A 23,317-nucleotide genomic window follows, 5' to 3' on the forward strand; every position below is an offset into this window, starting at 1 on the left:
TAAAGACCACTAATAGGCCTGGGCGATACATTGAAATACGATGAGGAACTATTTGTTTTCATGGCATTCGAAAAGACTGCATTAAAATCGCTGAAATTGATCAAGTTATATAGCCAAAAAGTACTTTTTAGAGTTTGATGCTTCAAAATGGTACATTTTCTCTCATTATATGACATTTTTGATGTAATAGTACCAAAATTCATACGCACGGCTTCGGTTTTTAGTAAATAGTCGCCTTATCATATTGTAACTTTCAGCTTCGAGGGCGCACTGTCATTTTAAGGTGTTTACGGTTCAGTGCGTTAAAACAAGAAAAGTCTCAGGTCAACCTATGTTGAATTTTTTGATCATTTGGCATCTAAATCATATAGTTTCACCTGATAGTGGTGGCATTGAACTGTGAGAGTTCTGAATATGAGAAAATTCCACCCGAAATTAGGCATTTTTCCATTGAAACACGTGTAATACATAATTAGTGGTATTTAACCTATAGAAACACTGAATTCTATGGATCTGATATTCGTCATGGAGACTTTTCTGGCTATTTTTTGCTTACATTTCTCAATATTTAACTGTATTTGCCCTGGCAAGAAAACGTGCATCTTCTTCGACTACTAAGGTATGTTTTAGAACCCGTTGAGGTAGTAACGGGTTGAGGGGGGGGGTTGGACTTTGTTTCATTAGTATTGGGTTTACGGCTGGTTTCTGTGATTTCAGGGCTTTTAATTCAACAACCTTCGCTTCCCTGCGTATACATATAGAAAGCTTAATGATGATGAAAAATCAATGTTGATGATCATATAGACATGCCACTTTGTTAATTAGACCCACATGCACATTTTGTTGGTGATTTCCTTGCCCTAAATAACGTACATAGGCCTATACGTGTAAATACAGTATAGGCCTAGGCTAGGCATTTTGCTTAAGCTTTAAGGCGCATGTAAGGCCTATAGTCACGTGTAAAATAAAACCTAGTCTTTGCTGTGTACACGTTGTCTATGGGCCTCTACAGCATCCTGTGTGGCCTCACTCTATCCTAACTCAAGCCGGAACCCTAACTTGATCTATAACTCTATTTTAAACACATATCTAATCCTCTGACCTAGCCGTATCTCTATCCCTATCCATGAGCCTAGCCCTATAAAAACCCTATTCCTAATGCGAACCTGACCATAATCAACAATTCTAACACTAAACAGCAAGCCTATATCAGAACACTAACCCTAAATCAATCTTAATCTGATCTGATCGTGCTAGGACAGGCTACATATACGAATCTCCAGATATAGTCCTAGGTTGAAGCAAAAACAGCGAAACAGTCATCATACAGGGTGTCCGAAAATCATTGATATTTTACTCGTCATGCTGTTTTCCAGAAATTTTCTTGTTAAAACATGTATTGCAAATGTCAATGTTTACATTCATGTCATTTTACCCGAGATTGGAGCACCTTTGTGCTTATATAGGTTTCCATTGAAACACGTGTAATACATAATTAGTGGTATTTAACCTATAGGAAGTGAACCGAAAATATCGACACTTACTCTTTCAAATGGTCCAGGAACTTCCACTTTATGCTTAGGTGTTTTTCTACTAGCACATGAAACGCATGATTTAATCCAATCATCAATATCTTTGTACATACCTCTCCAAAAATGTCGTTTTTGAATACTGGTATAAGTTTTGTGAAATCCAAAATGAGCAGCAAGGGCTTGATCATGATGTACATTCAAAATTGTATCAATGTAACTATACGGTACATGCAATTGTACAGTGGTCCCCCGGGAAAATGACGTTTTGCTGGAGTGGACCAGATATGAAATAACCCACCTTCATGTAAGAAATAATGTTCAGACTCATAGCAGTATATTACGTGCTTCTATGTTGTAATCTGGGAGATCTCAAGGTATCTGATCATCTTGGCTGCAAAGGAATCTTTTCTTTGTTCCTGCTTAAAATCTGACAAATTAACACTATCATGAATGTGGGGTATATAAGTTTCAAACTTGTCCTCATTTCTGTCACATAACCGTTTACCTTGTTGAAACCTAAGATTACGAATTGCACTGACATATGGTTTTGTATGGCAAGGACAAATATCATCATCTAGTGAACCAAACCCAAATGGAATCCAATTTAAAGGAATCCAATTCTTACTTTGACTTGACTTGACATCTACTTTATTACTTGGCAATTCAATAGGAATTTGGCTAGAACTTAGCGATACATTTTGATGTATTCTACTTAACGCATCGGCATTTTGAATAGTACTACCTGGCCTATGAATTATTTCAAAGTCATACGATTGCAGTAGCAAAGCCCAACGTGCTAACCGACCTGTGTTTTCTTCCAAATATCCAACACAAAGCTTGATGATCCGTGACAATGTTGAACTCTGGATTGCCAGAATATGATTCTTTAAAGTGCCCTTCATATTTAGACATGGTGACTACCGGTGGTGACTCTTGTTCAACCATTGGTTCAACAAGCGTGGCGTTATCCAAAATTTCTGAACAAAAGACTGGGAAAGCGACTAAAATAGTAATGAATACACTGCAACGAATTATTATTTCCATCTATATTATTTTCATTTACGTGTGGCAACAGACGATGGAAATAATTATAACCAACATTCTTGTGGGCTATACTCATACCAAGTACAAATAATAATTTCGATAAACAAGGCCTACAGGATAATACCACGCCCGTAAAATACAATATTTAAAATAAATAAAATTACATACCCAACCCTCCGATTTTGGAGTTTTTGCGCCCGGCGCAAACCCTCCGATTTTGGAGTTTTTGCGTAGCATCCGCAAAAACTCCGAAATTGGAGGTTTTGCGGCGGGCGCAAAACCTCCGAAATCGGAGTAACTTCATACATGGAGTAGACTGCGAGCTGGCCGGTACTACACGACAAACATAGCCTATAATAATACTTCCAAGCAATGAATGAATATTGCAGTGAAATTAATAAGCTTGAATAATAATTATACTGACTGAATACACTGAACAAAGGTCACTGCAACGACGCGCGAAATTTAAACAAGTGGACAGGTGGTACTGTCGATTAAGAATTAATGAAAAGAAAACCACGGATAACTCCACCAATTTATTATGACGTTAAACGCCAAAAGAGGAAACCGAGATCAAACACACAATAACTAGCTGAAACCAACAAATTAATTTCCTTGCAAAATTCTTATTTCTTGTATAAAATGTACTCACAAATTTAAGACGTGTTCTCGACCGACCAGCTCGCAATCAACTGACCCAACAAGGGCGGGGCAGTCTTTGCCAAGCTGGTTTAGTCGTCAATGCGCCGACTCATAAATAGTTTAAAAGGTTAGGTTATCGAGGTCATAGAGTCGCCATCCGATTATAATGAAATCGGGAACGGGGCTCCATAACAGTTTATTTAAGAAAACGGGAAGGTTTTCTTGTTCATTCTCTTGAGGATTCATAACATTCACTTTTTGGCAGAAGTGATGTTTGAAAAGAAATTGTTGTCATGTAATATTATTATGCTTTCTTTCATTTCTTTCATGACGATTCAACTTGAAAACACACATCACACATCATAAGACAAAACTACACTCAGTAACGTCTTTATTCCCCACGAAATGTTTTTGACTTATGCACGTCAACCTGCTGTTCGATGATTGTTTTCATCGAAATTTCAGCCTGTCTCAAAAAAAATTGTGCAAGTGAAAATCGCCCTCTCTGGCAATTAGAAAATACCGTTGTGACATATTGCTTACATCAACGTCAAGGGCGTAGTCTTAGCTCTCAAATGCAGTTTGTTCTGTTCAATTTGCTTGTTTTAATCTCGAGATATGTTTAGTTAAAGACGAAAGGGTAAAATCACAATTGTGCCACTTTTACTAGGGAAGAGGGCTTTACATGTAACCATCAAGTTTATCAAGAGCTCATTCGTGAAATCAAAAGAATGCATCAATTACACAATACAAAATGTTTTTGACTGTTTTTACTGTTTTATCATGATGCAGGAATGATGATTCTTTTTTTCCACTTAAAAGAGATTAAAAGATAAATAAATATTTCACATTCTGCTGTAAAATTAAATACATGTGCATGTCAATGATTTTATCATGGTAAATACTGTTCTCTTAGTCACTTAAGACATGTTAAAAGACAAACAAATATTGCGCACTTATACATGTTATAGGTTAATGAACGCGTATTACTTGTTGGGAGAGATATTAGACAAAATAATGCACGCGTGCTGATGTTGATGCGTCTAAAGCATGCTCCCCGAAAGGGGGAGTGCATTAGACGCATCAACATCAGCTATCATTGTTTTACATGTATAATAGCTCTCTTCCCTAGTAAAAGTGGCACAATTGTGATTTTACCCTTTCGTTGTTAAATAAACATATCTCGAAATTGGAACAAGCAAATTGAACAGAACAAACGGCATTTGAGAACTAAGACTGCGCCCGTGACATTGATGAAAGCATTATGTCACAACGGTATTTTCTAATTGCCAAAGAGGGCGCTTTTCACTTGCACAATTTTTTTTGAGACAGGCTGTATTTGTAATACTATATTCACTATAATATTGATAAAGGAAATCAGGAAGTAAATGTTGATATTTTATATAGCAAAGACTTCATACTTGTTTCAGTGTAGTACTTGGTTTCATCGCACCAGGAACCCTATCAGTTTCTGTAACATTGTATACATGTTATATACTACACGTGTTACCTAATCGACCATAATATAGATTGTACGCAAATGCTGTCTGCTAGCTCGAAACAGTTCCATCATTTCTGAAAAACAACTAATTGGTAAAGGGAAATCAAGATGAAGATATATGTGTTTATCAAATTGGCGACGCTCGTATTTGTCTGTCATCCACTACATCTAATGTCAAAGACACAGTTAGTATCAGGCAGCAAATCCGAAGCACTTATTGGTGAAAACGTTGATTTAACGTGTGTTCCCCCTCCAGGACGTTTTCCCTACATTTCTGCATTGGAATCTGTGACTTGTGCTAATCGATATTATATACACTGGACGAAAACCATGCCTGCAAGCTCTGTTGGCAGTACCTGCAAAACTGTATTCGGCCAAATAAACGACAAGTACACGGTGATTACTACAAGTACGCAATATATTTTGCGTATTGAAAACGTACAGAAATCTGATGAAGGGACATACCAATGTTACACAGTCAATTACGATAACAATCCTAGCACACCATTACCTGTACTTGATGTACAACTTTTAGTACACGAACCTGTATGTGAAGTGCATCCAGGCAAATCCGTGAAAATAGGTGAACAATTTTCACTTACGTGCTCGCTGCCACTTCAGAGGAAGTTGGAATGGCTAACACCGAATGAAACGGTCTCGAAAGAACTTGACGAGAGGCATGCACAATCGCTTACAATAAATAGAACAGCTACAGAAGAACTCAGTTTTGCAAATTTTACCTGCCGAGTGAAAAGCATATATGGCCACTTTGAACCAACGTGTAAAAAGATTCCCGTTCAAGATCCATTTGTGAGAATTGAACCAAAAGAAGCATTTATTAAAGAAGGTGGCACATCATTATTCAGATGCATTGCAAAATTGGGGAGAAGGAAACCAGATAGATACTTCCACAAATGGACGATAGACGATGGAATAGTATATCAAGGATGGAACAAGTCGTCATTTGTTCTACAAAACGCAAATGCCACTTATGACGGATCAAAGATCCAATGTAGTGCGTCAACTAACTACTCTTACCTCGAAAGTAGTGCCGCTATCATTTACGTTACAACATCTACAAGTTCGCCTTCTGAGTATACCGTCAAAATGAGTAAGGCTGTGGTATGTGATCCTTTTTATCATATTTCAACCAAGGTTATTTTTACAACGTAAGGGTCACCCACCTGGTGGTCCGAAAACAAACAAATGACTGGCACTATTCATAGGACCACATTTTTGGTAATTTTAGCAACATTAAGAATTTTGATTGTAAAAATGAACTGCGAAAGTTACACCTGCATGTCAAAATTACCCTATTTCACATTATGACACACTGCTGACGTTCTAGTTGAGGAATAAATCATATATCACATACATCTTGGATTTTGACAATTGACCATACCGTTCTTGAAATATAAGAATTTTACGAAACTCCCTCATTTTCAAACCTTTCCATGGATTCTATTTTTTTTTTCAAATATTTTTATTAAAACCAACATATTGTTACCCGAAGGTTAAATTACATGTCATGTACAGAGTAAACACATTATATAAAACTTGATATAAATATGAATAAAAAAAAGCATAATTTTATAATATAGAATGGCAGACACAAGTAAAATACGACAAATTCACACTATTATTGCACAATAAATAAATAAAATATAAAAGCTGAAATGTGCGTGCAAGATTCTAATATCAATCGATGATATGCATTCGGTGTTAATCACTGCGCATCTTTAGTGCATGATGAGGCGTCTTTTGTCATTAATAGAAATGTGACTGCGGTGAACGGACTGAAAATTAGGTAGTTTCGTAAATTCTTTTATTTCAAAAACAAAGCGGTCGATTGTCAAAATTCAAAAAGTATGTGATATTTCCTCAACCGTTTTGGTTATTTAGTTATGTTTGGTTTATGCGTTAAAATGGCCAAAAATCATTTCCCGACGATACAGTTCTTTCAGGGACACCCAGCATACTTGCTTGATGTATGCACGTTTTATAAAAGTGTTGTTGTTTCAGCACTCTTTTCAACATAACTCAAGAACCACAGGACCTACAAAAGTATATCTGTGATATTTGAATTCTTCTACACGCTCGCTATGAAATGATCAATGCATTATTTGCCAAAGCTCACTACCATTAACAAGATGCTGTGAACTACCAAATCACAACAGTTTAAAATAGTTGCTGACCTTAAATTCTCAGATCGAGAGTTAAGTCACGTTTTATGTCTATCTTCTATATTCGGATGTTAACCTATCCAAAATGCATTCTAATCACCCTAAGCTATCACACATGACTATATAATTATGCGCTTGACCGTTTGATTTACACGAAACATTAGCAGAACAGCGTCTGAAACACGTCCATGAGGTTAATAAGTTGGTCAACTTTACCATGTTTACGACGGTTTTATGTGCATATTATTCATCAAATTGCTTGCAAACATCATATAATTTCAAATGTCATGTTTGTTTTTCCATTTTTACATAATAGGCCTACCGCATAAAAGTCCTTTTAAAAATGTCTATTATAGTCATTGAGAATTGAACAAAATGTTGCTGTGGTTACATGCAACGTTTGTCAATATTACCCCTGTCATCGTGAATGAGGGAACGATAACAACGTTGCTTGTGACGGAATAAAGTAAATTCACATTTTAGTTCACATCTTGACATTTGTCTAGATGTTATATTAACGAATACCCGTCACCAACGCATTTCCGTATAGGGGATCAGACTGTATACTATTATTTGTTTACAAGTATCATCATTTGACATTCGACTTTGCCTGTAATGTTTTTCTTTGCAGTCCATTCGAAGTGATCACGATCATGACGATACAACTTCTGGTGCTTTTGTCGGTGGGTATACATTACAACCGAGATCAACTATGTCTGCAATCTTCCTTGTCATTGGGGCGTGCGTCGCAGGTGTTGTCTTACTGACAATACTATCTGTCGTAGTCATTTACTTGCGCAGAAAGAAACAAAACAAGAAACAGGTAAATCCAATCGACGACGTACTCCAAAACACAGTATCGGAAAATGCACCAACAAGAACCGCTAGTGTTTCGGATAGCGGTGACTTTAATAATAGCCAAGTTGTTTACGCACTTCCAATACAAAAAGGCCAGGGGGATATCGCGGCAAAATTAAATGCAGGTAACCCTTTACCACTCCCTACACCTAAAAGTAAACCAAGTGACTCGACAACCTCATCAAAGACTGTTGATGTGATTTACGCGCTTCCTTGTAAGAATGGTAGCGGAGGAAACCATAGAGCAAAAACACTGGACAGACAAGACAAGGCATCATCTTCAGTAGATATCACAAGCGATACGTATGCGACGGTAGGTGATACAAAACGACCACCGTCTGTCTTGAAGAAAAACAGATTATCGCTCCCCGGTTACCAAAGGTCTGTATCAAAGAGACCTGCTAAGGGCATTGCAGATATGGATGCAGATGATGCCTCCGAAGAAGAAGATGTTGTCTACGCGATTTCAATGAAGAAAGGAGGAGGTCAAGTTCGGTTTAAACCAACTGGAATCGCTACAAAGATATCGATGGATTCTAATGTGGAAGAGGAATCCAGGAAAAGATGTAACGCGGAAGAAAATATTCCTGCAAATGTAGAGGGACTCACATACGCTGATATCCAATTTTCTGAAAGGCAAAATTCTAACCAAAATGAGGTGATTGCAAACTCAGAGAATACTTTGTATGCTGATGTTTCTTGCAGCAAATAGTAAGAACATTACTGAAAACAAAACAAAACTTAAATATTCTGTTATAAACTGTATATCGCGCACAAAAACATTAACCGTTTAAGAGACAGTAAAGCGGTAGTTTTGTCTTTTAAAGTCACATTTTAGATGTTGTACACAAGAAACAGTTTTAAACATTTAGATTCTCCTTGTATTGGCGGTGTCCACTTTTTCAATAGTGTTAGATCCATCCAAAGTGCCTCTACTGTGTAAATAATATTGTAAGAATACGATGTACACGGTAATCTTTCCAAATCAAACCATAAACATTTATATTTTTTCATAAGTGGGATGATGGAGATATATTATGTAGAAATGAGCTTTCGTTATGATAGACTTATTTGATCACAATGTGCGACGATTTTAAAACAGCACAAGTAATTGAATTAGCAAGGGCATGAAAAACTGAGCGATGTTAATAATCAACTTTGATTCGAGTATCGTTATATTGATTGTTGATGTACGATGGCTCGGTTCAAATCTTTAATATTGTATGTTAGTACTTGTTTTTCACGTATTTTGAAATTCCTATTCTTTTGTTAGATATATACCATCGAAGAGCTTGTAAAATTATTAACACTTGATTCATTTATGAACAACAAAATAAAATACACCTGAGCGCAGATTATGTTGCGTTGTAAAATTCCAAAATTTGATTACCAACAGGTATCTATTGTGACGCCGGATTTGTTCGATATCCTTTTAAAGCCATGTGCGATCTTATTATACGAAATTAGCTGATTGTTTTCAAACCTGATTTTTATTTAAATATTTGTTATGCTTATACATGTCCCAACTTACACCTTAAATGGAATCTGTCATATTCACTGAGTTTGTAAGTCAACAGAGCAATTTTGAAATAATGCCTAAATTCACGTGTTAAATTTCCCTATAGAACTCCACGTTAAATGACCCAAAATAGCCAGTGATTTTTTTTTTTTTCATTTTACCTCGTTACTTTTGTCGGAAATCGTAAATTATGGCTTTACTATTACAACTTGGAATAACGTCCAAAAACACATTTTGGGATTATTGTAAGGCGCGTGAAAGTCGATTCCGAGTTTATCGTCCCCCGCCCGCGTCACTTTTTGGAAACCAAAAATACCCGCGTCAAATTTTCAAAAATGCCAAAATAATTCATTATTTTCAAAGTATCAGTGTTTTCACCAGTTTTAGCAATTGGAAACATATATTTTGTTTGTAAAACATATATTCATAACTTGGAAGCAAAACCAGGCTCTTTTCGAACTTTTCTAATCCTTACCCATACAAAAAAACATGTTTATAAATCACATGATTGAGTTTGGCTTTAAATCAACACGCATTTTAGGTCAATAATGAAATCTGATGAAATAATGAAACATGAAAATGAAAAAGTCACCTCACCAACCTGGAAAAAAAGTGACGATAAACTCGGAATTGACTTTCATGGGCCTAAAGTAAGGTATACAGCAAAGATGAATTATGTGTACACAGGTTAAATGACACTAATCATAAGCATAACTTCTGGGTGGGATGTTAACAATGAAGTGAAATCGTGTTAATTATCATAACTTAGGTACTCATTTTTTTCTGCTTAAAACTTCATTATGAATATTGTATGTTCCTCTTTTTGGTGAAGTGATAATCCGATTTCGTGATTTTGTTTCATTGTGTTAATACAATTGACATCATCTCAAAACAACTTTAAACATGTACCACGGTTGTTTGATGGCATGTAAAACTGAGTAATTTTTAAGAAAAGTTGAACGATGATGGCGCTCTTTATCTAAAATCTTGTTTGCATCTTTACAAGAGGTAAATACTTATAAAATGGTGTTAGTACATCAGCAATCCGACTAACAAATGACAAAGAAATTTTCAAAAAACTTATCATGAAATATAACGTATAACTCATATTATTTGGCTAATTTGAATTTAAAATATATGTAAATAGCGCACTCAATTTACACACAAATTTACAGTTTATAGAATTAAAATAACCACAGAAAAGCAGAAAAAGATGAATAATTTGATATAGAAACGAAATTCTATGTTAAAAATGATTACAACATAATTATACGTGTATATAGTGTGATAGCTGTTGGTATTATTCAGGTCTAGAATTGAACATTATATTAATGTTTTGTTAGAAAAATTATTAAATGACCACATCAAACAACCGTGGTACATTCTTTGCAAACTGCATGGTGATGTGATTGGTTCAATAGTTTCAATTCAAAAAGGGTTAAAAACATAAAAATAAGGCCTCAAAAAGTTTTAAAACATAAAAATAAGTCCATGTATATAGCACAAAACAAGGTTTATACATTACTCAGAAAAATGGAACAAGTTAAGTTAGTTTGGTTGACTATATAGGTGGGTACCAGGTGGCAGGTCGGTGTGTATATTGTGCAAGCTCGAGTGGGGTGTGGGGTATGTCTTTTGGGTGGGGTTGGGTGGGGTGGTTGTGTGTTGGGTGGGAATGCGTTATGATCTTCTTTGCTCTAACACCACAATAGCAAATATTTCCTTTAGACAGTAATTCGTATAATTATTTAGATATTTGTAATTCTTTATATTAAACTTCTAAACAAATAGAACTTAATATTGACTATAAATAACTGCAGTAGTCATTTTGTGAAGTCAACGAAACTGAAATTATCAATCGCATCTTCAATAAATTTGAATCACAGTTCCCCGTTTTCCTTTCGATTGGCGTTGTTATTAATAGTTCTTTACATTTAACACACGTAACTTCCTTATGATACCCGGTTGTTTGTTTATAAAGCCTGTACATATGAAACCAAAATTGGTAACATTATATTGAAAGTTATTCGGAATAATATAAATGATAATGATGAGTAACTTCTACATAAATGATGTAATATAAGGTACATGTATATATATAATTTCTATTGACAATGTAGATACTTCTATTAGGCATTAATTTGTGAGGGCTTATAATGTGATGCGATCAAGCAAAACCAGTCGGAACTCGGAAATGTTAAATTTTAAGTTTCTTATAGAAATAGTAGCAGGCATTTACAAATCTGTATTTTGCAGAAAATCCCATTGAAAGTGAACAATCAGTGCCAAAGATATGAGCAATTAAAGAGTTTCCAAAACAAAAGGAAACAAAAGGAATTATTTCTTTTGTAAGGCTATATCTCAATTGATCCCGACTGATTTTGCTTGATTGCATTAAATATTATGCACATAATAGCAGTAGAATATAAGAACATGATTAAACAAAAAACATTGTAATCACATAATAATTTAATAACTTAAAGTATTGAATTTATACGGTAAACATGTTGGCTATGTCTTAGGTCAAGCGTACATGATTGGTTGTAACTTACATTTTGCTCGTATAGGTTAAATACCACTAATAGGCCTGGGCGATACATTGACATACGACGAGTAACTATTTTTTTTCATGGCATCTGAAAAGACTGCATTAAAATCGCTGAAATTGATCAAGTTATATAGCCAAAAAAGTATTTTTTAGGGTTTGATGCTTCAAAATGGTACATTTTCTCTCATTATATGACATTTTTGTTGTAAAAGTACCAAAATTCATACGCACGGCTCCGGTTTTTAGTAAATATTCGCCCTACCATATTGTAGCTTTCAGCTTCGAGGGCGCACTGTCATTTTAAGGTGTTTACGGTTCAGTGCGTTAAAACAAGAAAAGTCTCAGGTCAACCTATGTTGAATTTTTGATCATTTGACATTTTTAAATCATATAGTTTCACCTGATATTAGTGGCATTTGACTGTGAGAGTTCTGAATATGAGAAAATTCCACCCGAAATTAGACATTTTCCCATTGAAACCCGTGTAATACATAATTAGTGGTATTTAACCTAAACCTCGAACTGACAATAGATTTGAAAAGAAGAATAGTTAACTTTATAAGAATGTTATATGGCGGGTTCAATTCTTTGCCAGATATTAGGATCTCTTTGCATGTGACGGAAAAATGGGCGAATATTCCTAGGAATAACCTCATTTTACATTCATTTTTATCATATAATATATGTCTGATTTATATAGTGTGTTGTCACACCCTGCTTTCTGATTTCAACCTGATAAGCGGCATTAAGCTCCCCCCTAATAAGCGCCTCGAAAATAAGTACATCTGCAATAAGTGCCCCCTAGCTCCTCATAATGAATTTTGTTTCTTTTTCAGTCCAAAACGCGTGATTCGCGATATTAAATATTGACCACTCATGGTGCGAAAACCGCCCTAAAGTTGGTTTGGGTTATTATTCGTTTTTTTGTTAATGCGCGCGTCAATAAAGTCCAAACTCACCCTCGCTTAAATTCACAAGAGCGTGCACCAGTCATGCATTACACAACGCGAAACTAGCGTAAGTGCTGCGGCCAACTGTTGCATGCCATTCTTTATCAAAACACGGATGTTATTAGTCTTATTTGTTTCACCTATTATTATTATTATTATTTCTTGAAAGATTTCAACGAATGAGGTCCTAAATTCGAGCTAAAAATTGCAGCTATTGTCTGCTGGTTATAATTATGACATATGTGACCGTCCACGGCGAATGAGCCGTAAATTCCTCCCCGGTCAATTTTGTTTTATTTCGTGTTTTAAAAATAAACATCATAAACTTAAAAATGGTATATCATTTGACTTCAAACGATATCCAGAAGCGGAGTTATGGTTAGTTAAACTTTGCTCCTTCAACAAAATTATAGCTTTTTTCGTTTCTTTGTGTGTCTCTTTTTCCACATTGCTGGCAATAAATATCAAACAGTCATAATTGGCGGTCATTTCAAATGATCCCCAAGTCAACGAGGTTTAAGAAGGTTCTCTCATTGTTAATTGTTGGTTATGCATACCTATACAAATAACCCACCACTTGAAAAGGATTTAGCAAAAGCAAACAAAGACTAGAGTTATTAAAAGTTCTATAGCCATCTAAGGTAGAAGCTTATTATCCACTTCAATAATAGGATTATTGATTGGTGTTGTGACTATCAAAATAAGACAGATGTCGCCGCCAGCTTTAGTGACCGATGAATACGACCTTCGTACACATTTTACACCATAACTCAGAATACAATTTAGGGAATTTACGGCTCGTTTGTGCTGCCGGGTCACATATCTGCTTTTACATAGGATATACAGGGGTGAACATAACTGGTACCTTAATTCTTTTGGTCATTGTATAGGGTGGGTACGGGGGGGGCACTCCAACTTTGGAGGTGACGCGTATGTAGGGCTGTTAAGACCCTATTTTCAGCATCGCTGTCACCCAAAGACCCCATATTTTTTTTTACGAACACATGCCCTGTCACCAGAGGACCCCCTATTTTTCCATTTTGATCTGTCACCCAAAGACCCTTACAAGTTCAATTTGAACAGCAACTTTCATTTATCACTGATTTTGTTAAATATTTTGAAAAAATAAAGAAATTTGAAGCCATTTAGAACTAGAAATTCGATTTTCGAGGTTTCTGTGGCGCTGTTTCGATTTTTACCCAAAGATTCCATTTAAAAAAAAGATCATGTTCTCACCCAATGACCCCATATTTTTTACATTTTGCTCTCACCGAATGCCAAAAGTCATGGTCTCACCCAATGACCTCATATTTTTTACATTTTGCTCTCACCGAATGCCCCTTAGTGCGAAAGTGCCAGCCCTACACAAATAATGTTATATAGTTCGACAAAACGTTCACCAGTCCGACAAATTAAAAGGGTTTGTTAGTACAAATGTTAGTGTTAGGGTCAGTGCTATAGGAGTAGGCTTTAATAAGGTTAGGGTACTAGCCAACATTTGGACCAGCGACCCTTAGGACTAGTGAACCTAACTAACGAAGAACAGCGGCCTTGGGAGTAGCGTTTTGATGTGTCAACGTTATTTTGTTCTCGTTGATCAAACGAACGCGAGGGCAGTGATCCATTTGCATTAAATAAAGTTAGGCCAAATGCGTAAAAATGCGTTATTTACTTCTCTTTCTTTTCTAAAAACTGTTAAATGTATCATCTAGAAGGAAGTATTATGAATTTATTCCATTCGCGGCACACTTCATAATTATATAAATAGTTGTATACATAGCTCTGATCTTATCATATTATTTTCACATTATCTTCCTCATTATATGAAAGCAACAGCTATCGAAAGCAGATGTCTGATGATTTTGTGGTTTGTAAATAATAGTAAAACCTTGCCAAAAACATTATAAGTTTAGTTTTGTTCTCTGAATTTATGTTTTTATTGCCAGCATGATAATAAAGAGAAGCAAGATAAAACTACTGTGTTATGTGTTTACTTGTAGCTTTCATGTGATTGGTTAAAAGTTGGTCATTGTTTTAGCTATTTTAGGGACTTTTGTCAAATGAAATGAACTATGCACGGAGGAAGTGAAACGAACATTTGCCCGCAATATATCAAGTCAACTCCATACTGCCAGGGAGCACCCGCTAGTCACTAGGCCCGTTAGTAATAAGCAGGTCCCCCACTGTAAAAATCGCACCAGCCAAATTTGTACGCTAAAGATCCCGCGAACCACAAATTGACACACGTATGGGCGCTGCCATAGGGTGCTAACGGGTGCTAACGGCAACGCGGGGGGTCGCTGGGGTGCTAACGAACGCGTCGCCAGCACAAGCGTCCAACGCGATCAATAACGCGTATAGGGCGCATCCAAGTGCACCTACGCGGCCGGTAGTTCCTGGATACGCGATTACAGGGTCTATGGTCGCTTCCACACAGTAACATACTTCTGAACTGAGTGTCAGGGCCCTGGTAATAAGGCTTATAACGTCGGCCGTCGCATCAAGTTTTATATCTAATTAATTAGACAGATTTTGAGGTTTGTAAGTTGGTGGATTTAGCGAGCTCCAAAATATATTGATTTGCACCATTTTTTTCTAAAAAAAAATCTCGAAAAGAACAATATGTGATGCAAGCGACTATAAATGTTGATTGTCAGAAGGCGCTTAAGTCATAACCTGTGCCCACAGCCCATGCAACGGAGTACCTACTCAATGGGGGTCGATAATAAACGTTCTTCTTTATGCAACCATATTAAATGGGCTGCAATATATCACTACCGCATAGTCCGAGGGTTAGGGCTAGGGTTAGGGTTTAGGGTTAGGGTTCGAGTTAGGGCTTAGGGTTATGGTTATGGTTATGGTCAGGGTTAGGGTTTAGGGTTAGGGTTAGTGGTTGGGGTTTAAGTAACTATACTAGACAAAGTATATCGTATGTATGCACTTTTACATAATTAATAAGTATGATAAACAAACGCCTCTCTGGCAGGACGACTCGTAGCACATTGGTATAGTCTGTGGATTATGAATCCACGGATTGTGGGTTCGAACCCCGGTTAAACCCTAGTAGAATTTTACTTCTAATAAATATCTTTTTTATTTTGTTAAGTAAGGGGAAATGATATTGTAATAAACTGTAATAAACCTGTGTTTTATAGCTCCATATACTTATGTACTATGTCTCATCGCATTGCGGCCCATTATGGTTGCAAAAAAAAAAAAAAAAAAAAAAAAAACTACGCCGAACCCACACAGGCTACGCCATTTTCAGAAGGTGGGAGAGGGAGCCGGAGGGAGTATGATGGACCTGTGTGCATTTGCCCCTCACATAATCACAGCCCCTCGCTGTGATTTCGCATTGACCATTAAGATTGATTAACCACACGCAATCCCTACTAAATTAATTGCAAGAACCATCGTTAGTGAAATGGGCCCATGGGACTATTATATATCGTCACTATGACACGTAAATAGTATCATAATTATGTTTTGCCGAACGTGTATAGCCACAATGGGGGAATTGCATTGTCAAATATAAATAATGCCATCTACAGTCTGTTAACTACTGAGAGGCGACTTTTTATAGTCAGTTTTTCTGTTTTGTTGGTATAAGAAATCACGTCCGTTGTACAGATCGTGTGGGGTGAGTTGGGGTGTTAGGCGATTGTGCCTGTTTGCCAACGAAGACACACACGAAATTTTCACATTTAAGCTAGCATTTGGCCCTATCTATTAAACTTTGTTTCATTTGTCCTCGTTTTTCAGAAGGTGGGAGAGGGAGCCGGAGGGAGTATGATGGACCTGTGTGCAACGTTATCATGCTAGTCAAACGACCGAGCTCTACGTTGCCACAATGAATATTGACTACTAAAGAACATTTAACAATATGTACGCAGGTTTTGAACGTCGTATAAACGCACGGTCCACGCACCACGTATGAAACATCGCAACCTCTCTAGTATGGCTTATACACGTACGTCAAAATGAGAAAAACACTACTCGAATTACTATAATAGTAAACTTAGTAGAATTACAGCGGAAACGTTTTGTGTTATGGGCGCATGCCATTGTTGAATGCAGCTTTAGTGATACTAAAGCAAAGAAAAGTCAAAAGAAAAACGTTTCTTAGCTTCATTTTGCATTTGATACGCCCATAAAACCCTATATCGCCCTCTTTTGGTCATTGATAATGCTATTGCATACCTCCGACAAAATAAAAACTGGTGACAGTACACAGTTGATGGCAGTATGAATGTATTCACTAATATATCCGACAGCGTCTAATTCTTTCTATTATAATCTACGTATAAATGTGCTTGTTAGAATAAAACAACACTGGTACATTTGATTTCATTAACTAGTTAATTTCTTCGGTAAAATTGATTTTGCAATGTTGACCTAAAATGAGTTATAAATTGTTTACACCCCAAAACTGCCCAATTGACAGTTGAAAAATTCGTTTTTGTTTACATAATATCGACTTCAATTAAATTAGTTTATGTAATACTGTAACAAAATACATACCGTCGGACGCATCACATACTGGTCTTTCTCGAAAAACACGCATTTCGAGAAAATCGCAATTGAAAATCTTCGTATTAAGTTAACCTTTCTATAATTTAATTAGACTATGGATCGTAATGAAAGTGGTTTTAAATTAAAGCATAATTAACAAATTTATTTAAGTGGAATTTTGAATTATATTTATGTATGCAGTATTGCTTAAAACTACACTAAAGTTGTAGTTCTGTATGTGAAATAGTTAATTTCCCGATATCGTATTTAAAATTCGTTTCATACTGGTCTATCTTGGGGCTATCTCGATTTCGCGAACAATGATGTGACTTTAGACGCATCACATACTGGTCTATCTCGAGATAGACCAGTATGTAATGCACTTTCAATACGATATCGGGAAATTAACGATTTCACATACAGAACTACAACTTAAGTGTAGTTTTAAGCAATATTACATACGTAAATATAATTAAAGATTCCACTTAAATAAATCTGCTAAGTATATGCTTTAATTTAAAACCACTTTCATGAAAATCCGTAGTCTAATTAAATTATAGAAAGGTAAACTTAATACGAAGATTTTCAATTGCGATTTTCTAGAAATGCGTGTTTTTTTCGAGATAGATCAGTATGTGAAAATACGTATTTTGAAAAAATCATAGATAGTTTAAATTAAACATTTTATAACTAATTATCTAGGAAAAATTGAGGTCTGTAATTTGTTGTATTTGAAGAGCTCCGTAAAAAAGAACTATATACCAATTTTCTCAAAAAAGTCAAAAATTCAAGATAGACCAGTATGTGATGCACCCGAATAGATTTTCAGTGAAACAAGTATTTTGTTTTCTTATAACCGTGTATTCCAACTGACTGAATTTCTTGTACAATAGCGGGAAGTGGGAAGTGTTTCAAAGGAACTGTAATCATACAAGGAAAAAAATCATATTTTCACTCTTATCTCTAATGCGAGAATTATGGGACCCTTGGACTTCAAAAAGTTTCCTCCACACGTGACAATATGTGTGAGCACCCCGTGATGTCAAAATATTACGCAGGATCTATACTCAACGCCCGGGGGGCACTTCAATTTGAAATGGATATAGGTGTAGGGCTGGCACTTTTGCACTAAGGGGCATTCGGTGAGAGCAAAATGTAAAAAATATGGGGTCATTGGGTGAGAGCATGATTTTTGGCTTTCGATGAGAGCAAAATGGGTGAGAACATGACCTTTTTGTAAATGGAATCTTTGGGTGAGAACCAAAACAGCGCCTCAGAAACCTCGAAAATCGAATTTCTAGTTCTAAATGGCTTCAATTTCTTTGTTTTTTCAAAATAAGTAACAAAATCAGTGATGAATGAAAGTTGCTGTTCAAATTGAACTGGTAAGAGTCTTTGGGTGACAGATCATATGAAAAAAATAGGGGGTATTCGGGTGACAGAGCATGTGTTCGTAAAAAAATATAGGGTCTTTGGGTGACAGCGATGCTGAAAAGGGGGGTCTTAACAGCCCTACATACGCGTCCTCACCTCCAAAGTTGGAGTGCCCCCGGGACTCAACGTAACTAGATCTTGCAGTCATTGAACCTCTAGTATCTGGTGGTAAATATCTGACATACACCGTAGGTAAATATGTGACCTGATTCCACAAAATGGGCACAAAGTCGCCAAGACACTATAGAAGATGCAATCTATTAAACATGAAAAAGGTGAAATTAAAACAAAGATATTCCTAAGGAAAAAATTATTTTTGAACACCTAGGCAAAGGGGCATCCTAACATGTGCATAGGTTTTAAAGATTCAAATCTGGAATGTAAAAAGAATAATTATTTTGTCAACTTTATGCTGGTTTTGGGAGAGCAGGTTCCGTGCATATTCCGGTATACTTGTGACCCACTGAATCCAGGCAACCACATACAAAGTTGAAATCTTAGATTTCCTATTATTTAGTCTGTACAAACTTCCACTTCCTGAATATTAAGTAGACCCAGTACAGATGGACCGTACCTCCACTACCTATACCAAGGTATCACTAGTACTAAACATGGAGATGCTAACGGTACTGAGTGTTTTATTATGTGTAGTTTATGGTCAAGATATGATCATAACGAGTCCCGAAAATGCTACTTACGTTCTTTATGAGAAAGCACAATTTACTTGTACAGTGGACGAGACCTATTTTGCAATGAGGAGAAACTTACATTGGATCAAAGGATATGATACTTTTCTGTCGCCATATGAAGATCCTAATAAATACTCAATGATGAATGACGGCAATATTTTTATCTTGGAAATCTTCGATTTGACACTGGAAGATGAAGCTAACTACAAATGCGCGGTGCATATTGATAGTTTGACTGGCTATGAATTATCGAATCCTGCGTTTCTCAAAGTTCTTACAAAATGGCCGCGCCCAAATTGTGCCACGAACCCGGTATCTGCCGCCGTGGATGATTTGGTGACATTCTCCTGTGCATTATCTCCTTCAACTGCAATCGCCTTACCATTAACATGGTCGACAGCAGATTCTGCAACATTTGGAGGTACAGAAATTGTGTTACCTGGAAATACATATTCCGTTACCTGGAAAGTAAGAGAAATTGATAATTACATGAATTTTATGTGCTATGTAGGTCGAGAAGATGGACATGGTAATGCGTGTACCAAAACGCCATTGAAAATCCGACCGATGCCAGACGTCCAACCTAAAACAATGGAGAAAATAGTCGGAGAAACTGCGATATTTGACTGTGAACTAAACATAATGTATCCTATTGTTACGCAGTATACATGGGTTATAAAAGATAAAGGCGTTGCTACAGAATATACCAGCTCTAGTGGAAGATATCGTGTCAAAGAGAAAGGGGCCGTCTTCAAAGTGAAGAATTTAACAATGCATGATAATAACTTACAGGTATTGTGCAAAACGCAACATGAATTTGGAATAGACGCCGAGGCAAACGAGACGGGGATTGTTTACATGTATGAGGAACTAATCGAGCAGCCGAAAGTTGATGATAACAATAGCTTGGGGGCAATTATAGGTGGAACGGTCGCAGGTGTTATCCTGTTAGTTATTATTGTTTTATTGGTGATGTATCTGATTATGGGGAAAGATCTTACACACTTGATTAATAAGAAAGGCAAAGATGCAGATGGCCATGAAGCAGCAGCAACTGCCACTGACAAATCAGATGACAACCACACAACTCCAGATACCGACGCTGTTCTTTACGCATTGCCACTACAGAAGGGCGGTGGCACAATTGAAGTTAAACCATTTGAAGCTAAGAATGATAGTTCTGTAGAGTCATCGCCAACGGTCCAAGATTCAAAGAAGATCAAGAATGTTATGAAAACTCGAAATGCAACGCTACCTTCAAAACTACGTGATAAAATTGCGACTAATATTGATCAGAAATCACCATTAATGCCAACAAAGTCATTGTCATCCCTGAATTCGCTAGGAAATAAAAGCGATTATGTTCTATATTCACTTCCACTACAGAAAGGAGGAGGGCAAATAAAAGTCAGATCACGAAATGTATCTCTAGAAAATCTTGATAAAATGTCACAAAATAGTGGCTCCACATTTGCGATGAATTCAGGAGCACCTGAATGTAAAGATGCATCTAATGGTGACATTTCACGAGCCGACGCGTCCGAGTATGCAGATATATCTAATGGTGATATTTCACAAGCCGACGCGTCCGAGTATGCAGATATATCTAATGGTGATATTTCACGAGCCGACGCGTCTGAGTACGCAGATATATCTAATTATGAATGCACGGTTGAAGTAAACCAAACTCCAAAATTAATCGTGGTGGACGAGGCTATCGTTACCTCAGATCCCGCAAATAACGAAGAATATGTGTACGAGGACGTGAATATTACTGAAGATAACGTTGATCGTGAAACGGGGATTGTGGCTAACCTGAATTCGGAGTATGCGGACGTCACCATTACCCACAATAAATCCGCAGAGGAAGCGCCGTCTTTAAAAGTTAACAGCAATATTGATTCGCCGTATGTTTATATGAGTGGCAAGAAGAAGGAGAAAAGAAAAACATCTGACGCACATTATGTTCTCGCAGATTTTCCATCTTTCAGATCGGAATCTATGGACTCTCTTATAACTGAAAATACTGATGATCCTCGTAATTTAAATGTGGAAGGTATCACATATGCACGAGTTGACACGAAAAAAGAAGGCAATGTTGACAAGATTGTCGCAGATCAAAATGGAACCGAGTATGCGGCTATCACAAATGTACTTTAACCAGTTTAATATGTTTCTTTAGAATCGAAACTGAATGTTTCTTTATATTTGACTTGTTTATATTTCATGAACAAATAGGTGGTCATGAAGAATAATATACTTCAACAGGTATTTTGTAAGTTGATAAGTTGTTTATGAACTGCACCAATTATTATGCTTGGGTATAATTTGGTAACAATATCGGTGTCTTGGTGGCTACCGATGGAATATTTACATTTTGTTATCGGTTTTCATTTGAATATAAGACGATAGCACTATGTAAATCTCTATCAATATGTAGAATTTCTCCATGATACGATAAAAATAATCAAGGTAACAATAGTACTATAGGACCAAAGTATACGCCGTACCTTATTATATAGCCTACAGGGAACAAAAAGTATCCGAAAACTTAAAATATACGCAATATTTTAAGGGATTGGATAGCAACGTTTGCACAGTTTTTTGTGGGACCTGAGAGGACATCATGTACACCAAATTGCATTGTGTATACGAGAAATGTCCTTCTGATAATAATCTAAATAATTTTGATTTTGGTAAAAAAAAAGGCAAATTAATAAAAAATTGATATTTGATATGTGACTCTATACGAGTAAACTTTATAAATCTAAAGAAAAAACGTAACTATTTCCGGTGTTTTGAGAAGAAATGTATATCTTTAAAACGAAAGGTCAGAAATTTCAAATGATGGACGGCTTTAAGTACATTTCATTAGATTTATAAAGTTTACTTCGAGTACTGTTAAATATCAAAAATATCATTTGCTATCAGAAGGACATTCCCCGATTTCAGAATGCAACTTGATGTGTCTGGTGTGCTCTCATGTCCCACAAAAATTACTGTGTAAAAATAATTATTAGATTAATGGATAATTTTGTTCTACGTACTTTGATACCTTATTCGGCATGAAACAATTTTATTTCATTGAGCTTATATACTCATTTGAATGACAAATGGTCGTGTTTCAAAAGTCGCAAATTTTGATACTTCCTCCTTCAATTCGTTTTCTGCTACATTTTGTTACGGGTTCAATAAAGCTTAACGCAATTCAAATTTAACTTTTAAAATTTAAACTTATTGTTACTATCACTAACATCTCCATTATTCAGTCCAGTATGCCAATCCACATTCGAAAGTTTTCTGCTTTCTTTCATCAGACGATGTATTTCTTACTTCCCGATTTTTGAGCAGTAAAGTACTGTTAATAGATGATCACTGACATCAGTAAATATTATTTCTGTGATTATTTTTATATTAGTATATTATCACTCAAACAGGATGAACAGAAAAACCTAGACACTTATATTGACACTGAGTATCCGTTATCTTCCTTTTGGCCTATGACACCAATTTCCGTTTCCGGTAGAATCCAACCAGTAAATATTATGCATACTCACACGAATGTGGGGGCGGGATGAACAAAAATAATGACAATTTATACTGACTGCAATTTTTAGTGTGCATGCACATACGATCTTCTTGTATTATTAATTATACTTTGAAAGAACCGGGACGCTTTGCTCCTACATTTCTTCATAAATTGAGCATTGTTTGATCTACGAATAACTTAAAATGTGCATTTCACCTCACCTTTCATAAGCTATAAAAAACCCTCAAAAACATGTCACTTCCCAGCAAACACAAAAACGTTTTTAAAACGTTTTAAATAAGTTATATTTTGGGTTTTGGTTTAGGTAAAAACGTTTTAATAACATTAAAATGTCAAGTTATATAAAGGTCATCAA

General features: G+C 36.1%; 1 protein-coding gene across 1 annotated transcript; it reads left to right on the forward strand.

Annotated features, from left to right (window-relative positions):
- The first annotated feature begins 19,283 nt into the window (after nucleotides 1-19,283).
- Nucleotides 19,284-23,317, forward strand: LOC140141446 (uncharacterized). Its single transcript, XM_072163302.1, has one exon. It carries the CDS (start codon nucleotides 19,287-19,289, stop codon nucleotides 21,570-21,572), a length of 2,286 nt encoding a protein of 761 aa, XP_072019403.1. The 5' UTR covers nucleotides 19,284-19,286; the 3' UTR covers nucleotides 21,573-23,317.

This window comes from Amphiura filiformis, chromosome 19 (genome assembly GCF_039555335.1).
Source record: "Amphiura filiformis chromosome 19, Afil_fr2py, whole genome shotgun sequence".
Classification (NCBI taxonomy): Eukaryota; Metazoa; Echinodermata; class Ophiuroidea; order Amphilepidida; family Amphiuridae; genus Amphiura; species Amphiura filiformis.